This window comes from Podarcis pityusensis (genome assembly GCF_964106645.2).
Source record: "Podarcis pityusensis genome assembly, chromosome: 5".
In the NCBI taxonomy this organism is placed as follows: domain Eukaryota; kingdom Metazoa; phylum Chordata; class Lepidosauria; order Squamata; family Lacertidae; genus Podarcis; species Podarcis pityusensis.
In genome coordinates this window covers 57978881-57997798 of record NC_138032.1, presented here as the reverse complement: position 1 = coordinate 57997798, position 18918 = coordinate 57978881, and the positions used below count along the sequence as shown (strand labels likewise).

At 41.0% G+C, this 18918-nt stretch overlaps 1 protein-coding gene across 7 annotated transcripts in view; it reads right to left on the bottom strand.

Moving 5' to 3' along the window:
* Positions 1–18918, bottom strand: part of PTPRE (protein tyrosine phosphatase receptor type E) — a 148449-nt gene that overhangs the window by 67174 nt on the left and 62357 nt on the right. For 5 of the 7 annotated variants that reach the window (XM_081005235.1, XM_081005239.1, XM_081005240.1 and 2 more), the window contains one exon: positions 8926–8948. In XM_081005235.1, the coding sequence (XP_080861361.1) occupies positions 8926–8948 (23 nt within the window). Of the gene's footprint in view, positions 1–6580; positions 6697–8925; positions 8949–10882; positions 10939–18918 lie in introns of those variants that run through there. The other 2 variants (XM_081005243.1, XM_081005241.1) reach the window with 2 other exon arrangements.

The window sequence follows — 18918 nt, the reverse complement described above, 5'->3', positions numbered from 1 at the left end:
AAGTGCAAGTAGATAAATAGGTACCGCTCCTGCTGGAAGGTAAACAGCGTTTCCATGCACTGTTCTGGTTTCGGAGTTCCGTTGCGCCGGAAGTGGCTTAGTCATGCTGGCCACATGACCCGGAAAAACTGTCTGTGGACAAACGTCGGCTCCCTCAGCCTATAAAGCGAGATGAGTGCCACAACCCCTGAGTCGTCTGCGACTGGACTTAACTGTCAGGGGTCCTTTACCTTTACCTTTTTTTAACTTAAGAGTGCCATGCCAATCAACTGTTCAGTTATTATTTAACTGCAATAAAATATTCCATGAAGAAAAGAATGCTACTGTGTAGGTAAGTGGTGGATTACAGTGGTACCTCGGGTTACATACGCTTCAGGTTACATACGCTTCAGGTTACAGACTCCGCTAACCCAGAAATATTGCGTCAGGTTAAGAACTTTGCTTCAGGATGAGAACAGAAATCGTGCTCCGGTGGTGCGGCAGCAGCAGGAGGCCCCATTAGCTAAAGTGGTGCTTCAGGTTAAGAACAGTTTCAGGTTAAGTACGGACCTCCGGAACGAATTAAGTACTTAACCTGAGGTACCACTGTAATTTTAAAAAATGCATTACAAATGTTGCATAGTGTCACGAGGCAGAGAAGTGACACAATAAAGTTTCCACATTTTTGCTTTATTTCACTCCCCACAAACTTATCAAAATGCCACACTGATTCACGACGTTTGCAATTTCTGGTTGAAAACCATTGCTCTAGGGTACCCATGAAGTCCACCATATAAATCTTCTCATTTTTTACCTTATCTACCTTCTCAGGATCATTTAAACATAACAGCCAGCATGGATGCTTACAAACAATTCAGCATGTCATAATCTTTTATTATTATTACTATTGTTATTATTAAATTTGTATACTGCCCTTCAACCATAGATCTCAAGGTGGTTCACAACAAAAGATCACAATATAAAAAACACAAAATACATAATAAATAGAAGAACAAAAACAAACCAATAATCTCCCCTCCCATAACACATTTAAAAGCAGATTAGTACCATTTCGAATACCAAATTAAAATCCTCGTTGTATTTCATAGACCCAGCTTAATCATTGACTCATGGTGAACTCAGGTAAGCAGTGCTTTTTTTCTGGCGCTACTCAACTAGCAGAAAAACACTGCAGGTAAGTCTCTTACTCTCAACTTCAATTGTTCTCATGTTCAACTGTTCTATCTGTAAGGAATTGCTGTTCCTTTTTTTTGGCTAAGACGAATAAGCGAAGAATTTTTAACAGCTGTGCGCCTGTTATATTCTGTACGGCACTGTATCCATAAAGAAATGTTTCACAAAACTTCTCTTATACTATTCTCAGCAGTTCAATTCATTCATTCAGTGGATTATTGGCAGCAAATATGTCTAGTGACCAATGCAATAATTACCCACATTTCCAGGAGAAAGAAGGCAAGCAATGCCAGATCTGATTGCTTCTAGGCCTTATGGGTAGCAGGATTGCCACAGGGATGAGAAATGATAATGATGGATTCGAGCCCTACATTGAGCAAAAGATTCCTGCCTTGCAGAGGGTTAGACTAGATGGCCCTTGTGGTGCCCTTCCAACGCTACAGTTCTATGATTCTATGCTTCTATGACATACAGCACCTGAGCAAAGGTAGCTCAAAAGTTTTCTAAGTGATCTTTTCCTTGCAGCTATATGCTGGTAACTCATTTATGCCAGGCAACAACAAAATGGTCTATTAATAAAGGTGCTTATATGGAGAGTTAAGAAAATATACGACAAATAACCTCAAAATACCTGAAGAAAATGGTGTCACATTTTCCTAACATGCCCTAAAAAGAGAGAGAAAGAGTTCAAAACAAGCTTATGTCAAAAGTACTGGAAATGCACAGGCTTCAGTCCAGTAGTGTCAGGGTGTAGAGAATATTAAATAAGCATAATCGGGTAGACATATGGTGGTTATCTTATCTTGCTGTTTAAGCTTGCAACAGCTTCACAAGATGGTGCCTTAACACTGTGAATAGCATCCTGAATGATTTAAAAACAGTGTGATTTGCAAAAGAGATAATGTGATATACATTCACTGCACAATGATTGATAGGAACAATAAAGGTTTTCTGATAAATTGGGAGAATTTAATAGGTTGGAAGTTGTAACACTCAAGGTTTAGCTATAATTTACTGAAGGTCAATAACATAACACCTGATCTACTGAAAGGCGACTTATTTATGAATATAACTGACAGATAGAATGTTCTTGTCTATCTGACCTTATTAAGAATTCCAGAACAGAGAAAGTTAAGTGTAAATCCTATTTAAATTATTGGGATCTAAGCATTCAAATGTGTCCAGTAACTCTATTGATTCAAGCATCTTTAAATCTCCCTTCATGCTTGACAACTATAGAAGGAAAGTGTGCCTACCTGTTGAGTCCAAAGGTGGACAGATACTAAGCTGGTTAAATGAAGGTATTTAATTTTAGGGTACTTTCCTTGCTTACAGTTACTTACAGACTGGTGTACTGGGATGCAGGTGGTGGTGTGGTCTAAACAACTGAGACTCTTGGTATTGCCATTCGGAAGGTCGGCAGTTCAAATCCCTGCGACGGGGTGAGCTCCTATTGCTCTATCCCAGCTCCTGCCAACCTAGCAGTTTGAAAGTATGCCAGTGCAAGCAGACAACTAGGTACCACCGTGGGAGGAAGATAAAAAGCATTTCCGTGCGCTGTAGCAATCCATAGAACTGTTTAGATCATTGCAAATGTAGGTTTACCTAGGCACTGCAACCGTGCAAACATAGCCATTCAACCTGCATAAAACATGTCAAAGGATCTTATGTTTCTTTCAGCTGCTCCAGTTTCCAAAAACCCTATTGTGCCAAGTGTTGTTAATGTTTTTGTTTCCTTTTAACATAAAAGATCCAATCTGCACTATTATGTATCAGGCTTAGGAAACAGAGTAGGAGAAGACAGGGATGATGTCATTTCTTCCTGTTACATTTCACTTCCTTCTAGCCACAGGACTCTCTCCTGCCTGACCTCTCTGCATTTACAACAAAAATTAAAAATAACATGCAGTACACATGTGTGGTAAATGCTAATTTCAAGTTAAGGAGGAAGGAACTGAAAAAATAATATTCTAATATTAGCTAAGATAGAAAGTTGAGTATGGCATAAAGAAAACAGCCGTGAAGTGAAAACATACAGAGTTAAGTTGCAGCCCTCCTCAGTAATTACGGTAATACAGTGGTACAGTGGTGCCTCGCAAGACGAAATTAATCTGTTCCGCGAGTCTCTTCGTCTTGCGGTTTTTTCGTCTTGCGAAGCACGGCTATTAGCGGCTATTAACGGCTTAGCGGCTTTAAGAAAAAGGAAACAAACTCGCAAGAACTCGCAAGACGTTTCGTCTTGCAAAGCAAGCCCATAGGGAAATTCGTCTTGCGGAACAACTCAAAAAACGCAAAACCCTTTCGTCTAGCGAGTTTTTCGTCTTGCGAGGCATTCGTCTTGCGGGGCACCACTGTACCTTGGGTTAAGAACTTAATTCATTCTGGAGGTCTGCTCTTAACCTGAAACTGTTCTTAACCTGAAGCACCACTTTAGCTAATGGGGCCTCCTGCTGCTGCTGCGCTGCTGGCGTGCGATTTCTGTTCTCATCCTGAAGCAAAGTTCTTAACCCGAGGTAATATTTCTGGGTTAGCGGAGTCTGTAACCTGAAGCGTATGTAACCCGAGGTACCACTGTACTATGTTCCTCGTGACAAACATGGGAACACACTGAGTAGCCCATACTCCAATGTCCACTTGAACAGTGCAGCTATCTGTAGTAACACTGTAGATGCAAAGGGCTCCACATGACCCAGAATCCAAATTGTGCAGAGTTCCAGTTTGTGTTGAACCCTTCATAAGTACAGTACAGCTTCACACAGGAAGATGTTATAGCCACAGACAGTTGAGCTGTTCAGAGAGAAGCCAGGGCTACTCAGCTCACCCCTGCCCCTGTGTTGAGTAACATGGAAGCATTGACACCAGGACAGCTCAGATACCGGAAGTGATTCACACTGGGAAATATTACCAAAACCAGTGTATTGAAGGTGGCTCATTTTCACAGATTAATAAAACAACAGCCCTTCCCCTCCATCTCTGATTATATATATATATATATATATATATGAACAGGGGAGACAGCTGGATAAAGCATACATTGGTGCCTGCATGGACACTTTGTTTACTGAAATGTCATTTTCTTCTTTCACAAATAATCATGTCAGTCTAAACGCCTTCTGGTTTGGGACTGCCTTTACTGCCTTTAAAGAACTGTGTGCATTATATTAATGCTAACAAGCAAAGACTTCACTAAGAGAGCATATGTTATTTTCTACTGCAGTGTTTTAAAAAAGGGATTTACTCCACGATAAAAAAAATTCACATGCACTAACTATTAAGCATTCATGAAGCATATAAAGGGCATCAGTCCTTAAAATAGGCCAGCTTTGTTAAATCTTGCACACAGTTATATCTGCAGGTGGTCTTCATGTATTATTTGCTTTGCAGAGCAACTACATGCAGACAATGAAACGGGGTTGGACTAGATGACTCTTGGGGTCTCTTCCAACTCTTCTATGCTTCTGTTATTCTATGGCATGACACCTGTACCTAACCAAATGTAAACTATCCTTGCTTACCAGTCGCAGAGTCTGGCAAAGGACAGTGAAAATCAAACATTTTCTTTCATGTAGACTTAGTTCCCCCTACTCACCCCAAAAGCCTATTTTGCTATGACTTTTATACACACTGCAGATTCATTTTGTCTCCTGGTTTAAATGTATAAGTATTTCAAAATGAAAGTTTGGGACTTTATTTCTGGAATTTCTATCATATTCATCAATATTATGTACTGTAATTTATGTATCCCGTGTTATTTGTATGATGTTAGCCGCTCTGAGTCTGGCTTCGGCTGGGGAGGGCGGGGTACAAATAAAATTTATTATTTATTATTATTATTATTTTAAAAAACAAAGAAAATGCTCCTTGCCATGCGTCCAAGAGTGTTTCACATAATACAAATGAAATATAATTACAGGGCATAATAAAATCATTCAAAAAGCAAAGTGTCAGGAAATGCATTTACTGCAATTTCCAGCCAATTAGAAGGGTAGAAATACACTCCACATCTGATAATGGCTAAGTTCACATGTAACAATTAGCTTCAGTAAACCATACTGTGCGGAAACTGGGCTGCTGCACAAAGCCCGACTGTTCCCGGTTTGTCCCCCCCTTTGAACAAGTGGATAAACAAACCAGGAAGGAGATAGCTTTACACAGGGGTGGGAAACCCTTTTCAACCAAAGGCTCACATTCCTTTCTGGACAACCTCCTGGGGGACCATGCCAGAGTTTCTACACATTCACACCCCCTCTATCTTCCATCCAGGCAGGCAGAAGGATGTATCAAGTTTGAGAACACATTTCAGCCAGGCTGACCATTGGCCATGCTGACTGAGGCTGATGGGAGTTGTAGTCCAATGACATATGGGTGGCGCCCCATTGACTATCCCTGCAGGGTTGTTTCCATACGTTCTGAGGTAAAAAAGAAACAGCCTGCGTCCAGCATGTGATCATCCACTGCATGCTTTCTTTCCCCACCAAAATAAGTGTTGTTGAATGTGATAGGACAATTAGATAGAAATTCACAAAATTATTCTCCTTCCTCTTCCACCAATGCTGAAAATCTGTTTAGCACAGTGGAAGACTTTTCACACTCAACAGCAGGAGCATAGCCCGTAGATATTTGCAATTTACTTAGAACTGAAAGGTATTATGTGCAAGGGCCAAAATCTCTTAATGTTCCTTTCCTATCTTTTATCCAGATTTAAATATTACTGAATTACACAGAATAATATTTCTAGCTCCTCCACATATGAAAAATGATTTTTAACTCTGTTATTTTTAGACCAACAGCTGACTCCACAGCAACTTCACTGTAATAAATTATATACAAATTAGTAAGTCTACACCCAACAGAATATAAAATAATTTAATTTCCAATTATTATTGAAATAAAGCTATTAAAACACTACTTGTGTTCTTAATACAGGAGGTCTTATATATTATTTCTAAAATTGTAAGTAAAATTTATCTTTAATGCAATGATTTCGACACGATGATCCATGTACATATTTCACTTTTCTAAAAACGAACAATTGCTTGGTATTGACAATTGTTTTCTATTCCATTATGATCAATATCGTATGCACACTTACTTGAAAGCCCCATTCCTCTCAGTGAATCTTAATTCCAAGTAAACATTACAGGATCATGCTATTTGCAATATTAAACAGAACATATCACTTTCCAAGTTCAGAATCTTAATTTTGTTATATACTCCTGTGGTTTTATTCCTTTTCTAGCACCTTTCCACATCTATGAAATATGATTTTGAAAAAGCACTGTAATATATTTAACTAATAAACTATATTGTTTACAATATATTCTCTCTTACACTGCACACTTCAATAAATACACACTTCATTAAAAACATACTTCATTAAATAAAACAATCCAATATACTCATTTACCTCTTTTTCATCCAGAACAGATCTAACGGACAACCAACATAATACCCTGGGATCCATTTTGCCTATCAACTGTAAAGTAAGCCTTTATCAGGAAATCTTTGTTTCAGGAAATCCCAGTTCAAGTGCAACTAAGTTCCTTTTAAATAGAAAATATATTGGTGTCCCAGCCCATCCCTCCACCAGCTACTCATGCTTTTCTAAATGGAAACCTTGACTGCTGGGCATAATTATAGTAGCTGTTGCATGTGATAAATAGTCAAAAAGCCAGAGTCATAGGATTGTCTGGAAAAGGCTGCTGCGTCTCATAATGTAAACATTTCCTCCTCCTGCTGGAATAGGAAACATCCATTCTGGTAAATGATTAAGAAATTGCTGGCTTTCAAACTCATTCGTAATACAGTAGTAGGAACATTCCCCTCCCCCACGCAGCTGCAAATCTCCTTCGCTTCCTACAAAAAGACATACAGTAAGTAGAAAACTTGAAGAGAGTAAGACGAAAGAGCACGCCTTAAATAAAACTCACAAACTTTAATATGCAAGGGTAAGACCCAGGTCCACCGTAGTCCCTATTATGAAGTGGCTGCTTTGTAGCATTCCTTGTTGAGATTAAAAATTCATATCAGTCCTACCTTCCAACAAAGGTGGTAATTCAAGCGCCTAGTATAGCCTGCTTGCTGACACAATAAATGACCACAGCACTACAAATCCACCGTGGATTTTGCTTACGCGGCTGCAGTTGTCCACGTGTCCAGTATCTGATGCACAGACAAAGACGACAAGTTTTCATTGAAAAGCAATACTGTTCTAGCAAACTCCAGAATGATGCCTGGCTTCACCTATGAAGGTTTCTTTGGGAACTATTTGGGGATGTGTGTGAAACAGCAAGGTGGTTTCAGAGCATGTGAAATGCTTCACGTACTGTTTTCACTTGCCTATTTAAGCAGCTGTTGGTTCTTGTGTCACTTCTGCTTCCAGCAGTTTCCTTCTTACCAGACTGACAATCGGGAATCGCACGCTAAGGCAGCAATCCTAATCCTACTTACCTGGGAGTTAGCCTCATTGAATTCAGTAGGCCTTACCACTAAGTAGACATGGTTAGGATCGCTCTATAAACAATGGTATCACAACATTACATGATATTACACAGCCAATTAAGAGTAAAGGTGATGAAAGGAAAGAGAAGCCAAGTCTGGGTGGGACTGGCCTTTTTAAAGGGCCTGTTGTCCCTCCCTTCCAGCCATGTAAGATGAAGAAACCCCATGAGATCCTGGAGAGACCCAGCTCACTCGGTAGAGCATGAGACTCTTAATATCAAGGTTGTGGGTTCGCGCCCCATGTTGGGCAAAATATTCCTGCATTGTAGCAGGTTGGACTAAACGACTCTTGTGGTCTCTTCCAACTCTATGATTCTATTATTATTAGCTCTTTTGGCCATGACAGTGACCATGGTGCCCTGCAGCCAGCCTGTGCCTCAAATTCCTTCACTGGGCTGTGAGAATGAGTATATACCTCCTAATTCCTAATAGCCACCTTTAAAGTGCCTCTCCATAACAGCTTAATCATGATCTTAGGTGATACCCCTATAACAAAGCAGCAACTTATTTTCAACATACAGTATAATGACTTCTGCCAGAAGCTTGAATATCGCTGAAGTTGGAACAAAGCAGTTCAAAATAACTCAAGGCAATTTATAGCTTTCACATGCAACCCTAAGCAACATTATTTCCTCAGTTAAATGTTCATTGCTAAGAAACCTGCACAAGTTTCCTATCACATTATCCTTCACGCACATCCTTTTAAAACAAACTTTAAAATAAAATAAAATCAGGTATTATTTGCCTAGGCAGATGTGCCTTCAAAATGCCCCCTTTACCCATTTCTATCTTTCTATTTTGAATCGTCCTACTTTTTAAACCTAGCATTCAGAACTGAAGCAATGAATGGCTCTTACAATGAAAGCAGCCCAATTCTGCCGACATGGTTCTAGAAAAGTTCTTTTTCAGCCAATTGCCCAACAGCAGATCTGTGTCACAAGCATCTATTATCAGCACCATTATCTGACAATGGGCTTCAAATGTACGTCAATGATAAGAAGCACTTTATTTTCAAGGCTGCAAACTAATGCATGCTAAATTATATCCTAACAACTAATATGAGAAGGAAAAGTGAGACTGCAAAGGCTACCCCCTATAAAATATGCTGACCTATAAAATTTAAATATAGTTTGGCTGCTATATAGCTTCAAGCTGTTAACTTCATAATGTTGTGAAATTTCTTAAAAAGAATAGTATACTTGAATATACTGGTGGATAATTGTTAATAGTTAGATTATGCAGTGTACTCACCTACTAGAAGAAGATGCTATAGGCTGCAAAGGAAAAAGAGAAAGAGAGAATTAAAAATGTTTATATAAATATATATACATATGGTTGCTCTAAACTGATGACACATTTCTATATTTATATGCAAGCTTTTGTCTCCAGTGCAATCACTTAGAATATATATCCAATATTCTTTTGTTGTTTGTGTAGCAAGACACCTCATTGTGGAATTTGAACCACAAGGCAAGTACTGAAAAACAGAACTTGCATATATTGAAAGACCTGCAACTCAAACTGGCAAAAGCCTTGTTCAGGAAGGAATGAACACATGGCTGGAGGAAGGAAATTTGGGTCATGTAAGCCCTATGCAAGAGTTTCATGCAATGTTAATTTTAAACAACTACTTTAAACAAATAAGCCTGCTTCCTCTACCCCTAAAGTTAGAGATCGGTTCAAAATAACTCAAGGATGCTAATCACGTGGAAAGGGAAAGAGGGAGCAGAGCAATCATGTGTCCCCAGTGGCATGCGGTGAATTTTTTCATAGGGGAACCGTTAGGGCCAAAGGTGTCAGCTTGCAAGGGCAATGGAGGGGGCCTGACGTTTCCCATGTCACACATGTGAGCATCGTGCCTCCTTCCCTAAGCTTGGCAGAAGCTTCCTGGGCTTTGGGAAGCAGGTGCCAGCCCTCTGACAGGACTCAAGAGCCCTCTTGCCTCCTTCCCAAAGCTGGGCAGGCTTTGGGAAGGTGGCGGAAGGGCTCTTGGACCCATCGGAGTATTGCACCTCCCTCCCTCTGCCAGGCAAAAGCTTTCCAGGCTTTGGGAAGGAGGCACCAGGGGAACATTTAAGGGACTAGCCTAGTCCACTGACCGAACACCACTGCACATCCCCCTAAACTGCATTCCTGGTAGCCTTCCATAAGTTGAAGGGCAACCATCTGTAGTGGGGAGTCTGCTCTACCTATGTGGACCCCTGGATGTTTTAGAACCAATCTGCCACACATTCAAAATATCATTTGTTCAGGAACCTAGGTATGTGCACCGTGGACATACAATTTGTATTCCTTGAAATAGATCACTGGTATGTTCCTGTGCAAATAACACCTAAACCACATCCAAGTTTAATTCCAGATTAATGGACAGAATGACTTAAGCTCCTAAGCAATTCTGTTTTTTCCAGTTGATGCCACTCATGACAAACCTGCTTTGAAACTGAGATGTACCGTATTTTTCGCACTATTGGACGCACCGGTCCATAGGACGCACCTAGATTTGGGGGGGGAAATAAAGGCAAAAAAATTTATTCCCCCCCGCCAGGCGCGGGGCTGGGGCGGGGGAAGCCCGAGCTTCCCCCTCCCCCAGAACGGGACCCAGAGCCATGCCGAAGCTGCGCGCAGCTTTGGCATCGCTCTGGGAGCTTGCGGGGCTGGGGGAGGAGGAAGCCCTCCGCCAGCCTCCAAACCATGTCGGGAGACAGCGGGATGGCGCGCTGAGCCTCTCCCGCTGTCCCCCGAGTTTGCGGGGCTGGGCCAGCCTTCTAACCAAGTCGGGGGACAGCGGGAATGGCGCGCTGCGCCTCTCCCGCTGTCTCCCGAGTTTGCGGGGCTGGCGACGGGGAGGAGCAGGCTCCCCCCCCGCCAGCCTTCTAACCAAGTCGGGGGACAGCGGGAAGGGCGCGCTGCGCCTCTCCCGCTGTCCCCCGAGCTTGTGGGGCTGGCGGTGGGGCTCTCCTGAAGCCTGGAGAGCGAGAGGGGTCGGTGCGCACCGACCCCTCTCGCTCTCCAGGCTTCAGCGAAAGCCTGCATTCCCACCATAGGACGCACACACATTTCCCCTTCATTTTTGGAGGGGAAAAAGTGCGTCCTATAGTGCGAAAAATACGGTATATCATGAGCACGCAGTTTATCACAGGAAGTTTGATAGCACAACCCTTTGCATGGTTACTTAGAAGGAAGCCCTATTGTGGTCACTGGGACTTACTTCTTGTAAGTGCACATAGGATTTCAGCCTCAGGGTGTCTCCATATAAAAGTAGCCCTATAAACACATAAAATGCTTAGCATGTGTTCACAGTAATTTATGACATGTTTAAAAAATAACATGCCACTGGTTGCTTCTCTGTGAGATTATATTTGCTGAATTTATCTCTCTCTCTCTCTCTCTCTCTCTCTCTCACACACACACACACACACACACACACACACATGTCCACAAAAATAATTACGGGGTGGAGCATGGTCTATGACTTGGAACTACAGGTTGTTGACTATTTTGATTCATTATATTTGTTTTCAGTTTGTCCACTGAACAACAATACTGTAGGACTCTAAACTAAAGACTCCTAATGCTGAAATTCACACCTCTTACACAGACCCCACCTTGCTACAGTGAATGTCAGACATTTGGTCTGAAACCAGTCAGGCTTTTTTGTTGTTGATGATGATGCTTGTTTGTCCACAACATAAAGGAAAATATAACACAAAGTAGATAACTCTTTAAGCCGGGGGTCGGCAAACTAAGGCCCAGGGGCCGGATCCGGCCTAATTGCCTACTGGATCCAGCCCGCGGATGGTCCAGGAATCGCCGTGTGGATTGGTGTGGGGATTTTGGTCGTTCAGGCTGCGCCATTTCCCGCCCCCTCCCTCACACACATCGCAGCGGCGCCTCCTCCCTCTCTCCTCCTAGCTTCTCCCCGCCCTGCCTAGAGGAGGAAGGAGGCTGGGCTTTGTTGCACTGTGGTTGGCTGAGAGCCATTTTAAGCAGCCGTTCACGGTGCCAGCCCTTTCACGCCACTCATCGTCCCTCCGCCGCTGCCAGCCTTTGCCGCTCGCAAGGCACAGGTAAGCAGCCACTGGGTGTCATCCGGTGCTGTGGAGAAGGGAGGGGAGACTCATGGGGAGGATTTTTATTTTAAAAATATAGTCCGCCCCCCCCCAAGGTCTGAGGGACAGTGGATCAGCCCCCTGCAGAAAAAGTTTGCTGAACCCCCCTTTAAGCAATCACTGGAGCCTTGGCCAAAATGGTCCATAACTTCTTTTTATCAAAGTCTTAATTTGTTTCTTGCGTATCCATGGGGAAAAAAGCATTCCCATGGCCAACCCTGCAGATACGCATGCACACACTTGCTCACTGCAATGAAGCAGTGCTTGCATGTTTCCCCCAACAGAAGTCTGTGGTGATGAGGTCCTGGGGATTTATTTCCCTACTTCTCCTTTTCACAGACCCTGTTCCATGTGCTCACTGTGCCAGTTGAAACACCAGCCTTTTGCAACACAGATGAAACAAATTATTATTTTATGCTCACCATCTTACTTTGGTTTGGATTTTAATTAATTATATTATTTTCAAATCAGTTTCAATCTGAGAAACCCTAACCTGGTGGGTGGAATCAGTTCTCCACCACCTCTTATGGAATTATCCTTCCTCCCAACCAGAATATGATGAAGATGTAATTGTTGTTTTAATTCTTTTAAAAAAACAACAACAAATAGTGTTAATTCTTCTTTTCAGCCAGCCTATGCAGAAAATAGAATGAGAAATTAGGTCACAATGCACTGCAGAGATACTAACATAGTTGTTTCATAATCTGTGCAATCTACTTATTCTGTCCTGAATTCTAGAGAGAATTCATCCATCTTTGAGGAAGATGTTGTACTGCATAGCATCTGAATCAATCCTTTCAGTTTATTATACCGCACATCAAAAGCCACAGAACTAAAATTCATTTAACAGTCATTCTGCATTATGAAGATTAACAAGCTGCAAATAGTTCCACTAGAAAACTGAATTCAATAAAACTAATTAGTTTTTCCCTTACAGTAGGTAATGAGGACAGCTGTGTTAGAGTGTATTTTGCTAACTCCCAACACTCCCTCCTCCCTTTTCCAAATCCCTCAGTCACTGACCTTCAATTTGGAGGTGCAAACTGCCAAGATAAACAATTACAGAGGCAATTTTGCAGACAATTATGTAGGCCCAAAGCATTTAGGTGCAATCACACAACTGCAGCTGATTGAAATGCAAGATGAAGATACTTTGAATTTTCCATAAAATTTATAGTTAAATATTTAAAGTGAAAAGGATATGCTGCTTTTTTGAACTGCCATTTCTAACGTGCTTTTCTTCACAGATGATCATCGTACAATGTTTTGTACATTATCTTCTGCAGTCTCATATTCTAAAATCTAGAAGCATGTTTGTGTGCTCTCTCTCACATACACACTAGTCATAAAGAAATGGAGGAAGCTATTACTGAATTTCCTGATTCCTAACAGATGTTTCCTGGAAAGAGGATGTGGACCAAGTCATTATGACATGGTAAGTAGCTATACAGACAAAGTGATGGTATTTAACCTAGTGGTCAAGTGCCTCTGCAATGTACTGTACACACAATGTCCCACACTTTTGTTCAAAAACTTAAGTGTTAAATAATATCATCATCCTACACAGTACCCCTCACTTTTATGCAGGGTGCAGAACTTTCATAATTATAAACATAACCACTTTCTAAAAAATGATAGCCTCCGCCTCCCTGAGGCCACCAAAAGTGCTTAACTATACCAATGTTCCATTTGATAGATAAATCACTTGAATAGCTGTTGCTTCGTGACAGGGAAAATGTGTAATATCTCCATGCCAGCACCACACACACTAAGCAGCTGATGGCACAGAAAGGCAGTGCGAATTTTGGTTGGCACACAAAAATTAAGTGTTTTTAAACACAGTACCTGCCACTTGCAATGCTGCCAGAAATAAATATTTTATTATTATTATTATTATTTGTTTGTTTATAGCCCACCCATCTGGCTGGGTTTCCCTTTTGAGCAGCATTTGTAGGGGCAAGCACAGCACTGAAACCAGCCCATGTTCTTGTTAGAAATGTGAAAACATAATTAAAATTACAATATCAAAATTAGCAGAATTGACAGTTTCTATAGGTGCATTCAGTTAATACCTGTCATGGACTGGTTGGGCACAGGGGAACCGCAAGAGAAGAGCCTGGGGTGTGGTGGTGGTACAACAATGTGCAGTCAGAGGGAGAAGAGGGAGGAAACCAGGAAGAGGAGGGATCAGAAGCTGAAATCTTTCCAACTTAAAGTTAAGACACTATAACAGCCGGAGGGCCACACACAATAAAGAGTCATGCTTTCAAAAGCCTTGTGATGATCAGTGAATTCCATTGATCGATTGTTATTATGGAAATAAGGGGTCAATTGTATATAAAACATGGATGGATGCCCACAGAGAAACACTATTATCGAGTTAGGAGTCTGTGATGGCTACTCCTACTCCTTGTGGATGGTTTGGCTCTAGAATAAAGTTGGTGCCATCTGTCAGTAAAAGTCAATACAGCACAACAAGCCCAAGGCAGTATATCTAATTTCCAGAGAGAGATAGAACATCAAAGCACGGGCTTTTCTGATAAAACAAAAACTTGTTCTTTTTCTTATAAGTTAACCTCTATGCAAACTTTTGCTACACTTTGATTAAAATTTGGAAGGGCTGCCTGCAAGCAAACAAAAAGCACTCCCTATTTGTTTCTGGAAAAATGGGAACACCCCAGCCCCACATTTTCCCAGTTTCCTCCCAGGCCTTCACATCTCTACCACTGCACCAAAACCCAACATACCTACTTTTGACTGAACAAGCACATTAATAGCCTTTCAGGTTTTGTGAAAAAACTGCTTACCAACATTAATGCATTATATGCTGGAGAGGTGAAAGGGGAAATGAATCAGGAACAAACTAGCAATTATCTGCTGTGAAGGATGACAGCTATAAACTAAGTAAGCATAACACTGCTAACTGCACACTTTCTAAGTGTTCTGGCAAAAAAGAAGATGATATATAATAATATAGCACAGCAAAGCAAGAAAAACACAGGATAACGTAACCCAAAGTGTAGCTTGAAAACACGATACCTATGAATTATTCCACACTACTACTAAAACAATAATAAAATGCCCATCAGTCATGTTGCTGTGATTCCCAGGAATATTGTAATATCAATTTTAAAAATGAAAAACATATTTATCATCACTTTCTGCTGTGAAAATTTAATTTAAAAGTATATGTCATTCTTGGAAGACTGAATTATTCCAGCCACAATGAATTAAGTAAATATATGACATAATTATGTTTTGTTTTAGGAAAATCAGCTTAGGACATAGTTCAATAATGAAACATTTTCAATTAAATTGTTTTCTAAAAAGTGTTCACATGCACTGATTTTTATATAATATATATTATATATACTATATATTTATATGTTTTATATTGTTCATGATGTCTCTTAAAGACTTAAACAGTTGATCTATGTGTGTTTGTATATAAACAAGTTCCACTGAGTTCAAACAGGGCTTACTTTCAAGTAGGTGCAGATTGGATTGCAGTTTTAAGTTTGCTTTGGAAATAGCACAAAGCAGCAGCAGCAATCTGAACTGTAAGGATAAACACATCTGGCATAGCTTGTGACCAAAGTAGATGCTGTCATTTTTTTTGGCATCTGTGCTGTAATGGTACACGCTGAAAACCACGCAGATGCAGAGCCTTTCAAAACAGAAAGATAGTGTGGTTCTCATTTGCAGATAAACAGGCTAGAAGAATGACACATCTTCCTAGGATTCCAAACAAATAAGTGAATCAAGGAAATTTCTAGTTCATTTCTCAACCAAAAGAATGATTTTAAATGAATATTTCATGTCTGTTTCATGAAAGTTTTACTCCTACTTCTGAGAATTAAGGGTTGGATCCAAACTTACTTAGCATAGGCTCATTGAGATAAGTGGTACTTAAGTTTGTTTCAAGCCCTTTCATAGGACTTGAAGGTAGCCAAGTTTAAAAAAAGAAAAAATGTAAACTCAGCCTTTTATTCAGGATATCAACCATGTATGATGTTTAATTAAATCATTAAATGCAGAGCAGAGCAATTTACGATTAAGGTGTACAACATAAGTGTTGCAATATCGCAATATATTGATCTCCATGGGCCAAACACATTTTGTTGTGGAAAATAATTGTAAATGCATTGCATTAAGCAAGAGATTCAGAGGTTTAGAACAATACCTTCAATGGGAAATAGTTGCAACTGCCTGAAGGAGCATCTCCACCCCCATCGTTCAGCCCGGACACTGAGGTCCAGCACCAAGGGCCTTCTGTCAGTTCCCTAACTGCGAGAAGTGAGGTTACAGGGAACCAGGCAAATGGCCTTCTCAGTGGCTGCAACCACCCTGTGGAACTCCCTCCTGTCAGATGTCCAGGAAATAAACAACTATATGACTTTTAGAAGACATCTGAAGGCTGCCCTGTTTAGGGAAGTTTTTACTGTTTGATGTTTTATTCTGTACCAACTGAAGACAACCCAAAAAGTGCATTGTGTTCTGCTAGAGCAAGAACCGCAAAGCAGGCGGAAGCACAGTGGCACCTCGGTCATGGCAGCAATAATCAACTAATACACAGATATCATCGGTTCAGTCTGTTCTGATGGCTTTGAGCAACCAAGCATCCATGGTAACAGAGTCATGGGGCATTATCCCTTATGGCTCTGGAGTAGGTCTAGAGAAGCAGGGGAGATTGAAACAGTACCCCCTTTACATCTATTGAATCTATTCCCTTCTACACTTTGTCGAAAGGAAACTCACCACTAGAGTAGAAATCATATGTTGAACAGATGGAAAGTTCTTTGAGCAGGCTGAAAGCAATGAGTAAGGTTACCGTAACTTCTGTCATAGAGCTTCAGTATGCTGACGACAACGTAGTATGTGCACACTCAGAAGATTACCTCCAAACCATCCTAAATATCTTCGCAGAAGCTTACAAAAAGCTTGGCCTGTTGCTCAACACCCAAAAAACCAAAGTGCTGCACCAACAAGCACAAAACAACCCCTCGGTAGCACCACAAATCCAACTCAATGGTATAATGTTGGAAAGTGTCGATCACTTTTCCTACCTGGGCAGTTATCTTTCCACAAGGGCCAACATCGATGCCGAAATCCAGCATCGCCTGAGTTCTGCGAGTGCAGCTTTCTCCTGATTGAAGTGCAGAGTGTTTGAGGACTGGGACATTCACAGGGAAACCAAAATGCTTGTTTAAAAAGCTATTATACTACCAACCTTACTATATACTTATAAAACATGGACAACTTATAAACGCCATCTCTAACTTCTCAAAAGATTCCATCAACGGTGACTCCAAAAAAAATTACACATCACTTGGGAAGGCAGGCGAACTAATGCCAGTGTACTGGAAGAAGCAAAGATCACCAGTCTCGAAGCAATGATTCTTCAACATCAATTTTGTTGGACTGGTCATGTTGTGCGGACACCTAATTATTGTCTTCCAAAGCAACTACTCTATTCCGAACTTAAAAATGGAAAGTGTAATGCTGGTGGTCAACAAAAGAGGTTTAAAGACTCTCTCAAGGCAAATCTTTAAAAATGTAGTATAAACACAGACAACTGGGAAACACTGGCCTGCAAGTGCTCCAATTGGAGAACAGACTTTACCAAAGGTGTCATGGGCTTTGAAGACACTCAAACGCAGAACAAAAGGGAGAAACGTGCTGAAAGGGAAGGCATGCTTGGCAAACCCTCATCGTGATCAACTCCTGCCCGGAAACCTATGTCCCCACTAAAAATTATTTTAATATGCAAGTGCTGGTTACAGATCTACTTTGTTGCATTTATATGTACATTTTGTTTCACTTTTTATTTTAAAAAGTATATCTACAAAGCACCCATTAAAAATTTATAATGTTGTACAATAGTATACTTCCATCATTCAATGACTTTATAAATGAAACATATGGACCTCTCTCAATATACAAGTGCCTTTGAAAATCAGTACAAGTTTCAAAGACCAAATAAGACCACTTCCATGTCAACAGCTGAAATATAACCATCTATTCTCTCCCCCCCCACCACAGACTGTCTTCTGAGAAAGTTCTGTGAACTCAACATGAATACTTCCGCCACACAAAATAACACAGCTGTATTCATTTATAAAACAAAAACAGCACTGTAGGAAAATATGCTGCTCTCTATTCTGGCGTGTTATCAGTCCAACAAAGGGGTAAATGTTAAAAATGGAAGGCATGCCGTTTAGGGTATCCATAAAGGTCAAACACTTACTGAATTATTCTCTAACACATATGTGATATTCTAAACCTTACCATGGTGTTTCAACTCTCACTGCAAATTAACAATGCCCATGGCAGCAAGATAACAGGACCCTGACTTAGCCTAGGCCCCAAAGTGGGAACCCGCTAAACAGCCAAGGTAAACTTCAACCAGATTATCAAACAAGCATAAGAATCCCAAGTCAATGAAAATGTAATCAGTGATACTTTTTCTCTCTTTTAGGTCCACTTGTGGTAGTTATCTGTGTACAGTCCTGTTTGGAATTAGTTTAGGGTAAGTTCGCTTCCTACACAGAGGTGAAATGTGCATAAGGAATATAGGGAGTAGGTGCAAGTATACCTCTCTCCTTAATGCCTTATTTCAGTCAGCGTCTCAGAACTTTTAAGAGGGAAAAGCCTGCCACACAATTACTGGAACTCAGGCTTTGGCCTAGAGCATTAGGAAATCAAGCCACGTTTCTGGGCCATGTTCATCTCTTGAATATCTTTCAGCCTAGAAGTCTTTTCTTTCAAGCCATCTGAGCATGCCTTTTCAACAGAATGAGGAAAGGAGCCACCAGAAAGCAAGTCCAAGTAGTGGCTACAGTGGCATGTAGGAGCTGTGTTGGCCCAGAACCAGCTCAGCATCCTGCTTCATTGAAGACTCTGTTAACCATAGGAGCCAATTCCTACGAGCCCCCACAATAAGATATTTGAGGGGGCTGGGCGTCCGCAAAGTTTGTGGGCATTCCCATTCAAATGGTGTGTGCGCGCACTGTGTCATGTGATTGATTATGCAGGGCAGGGCTTGCCTGGGCTCCCACAATATTTTATTCAAGTTGGTACCCCTGCTGTTAACATGAGTGTGCACATGAGAGGAGAATTAACAATTCCACTCATG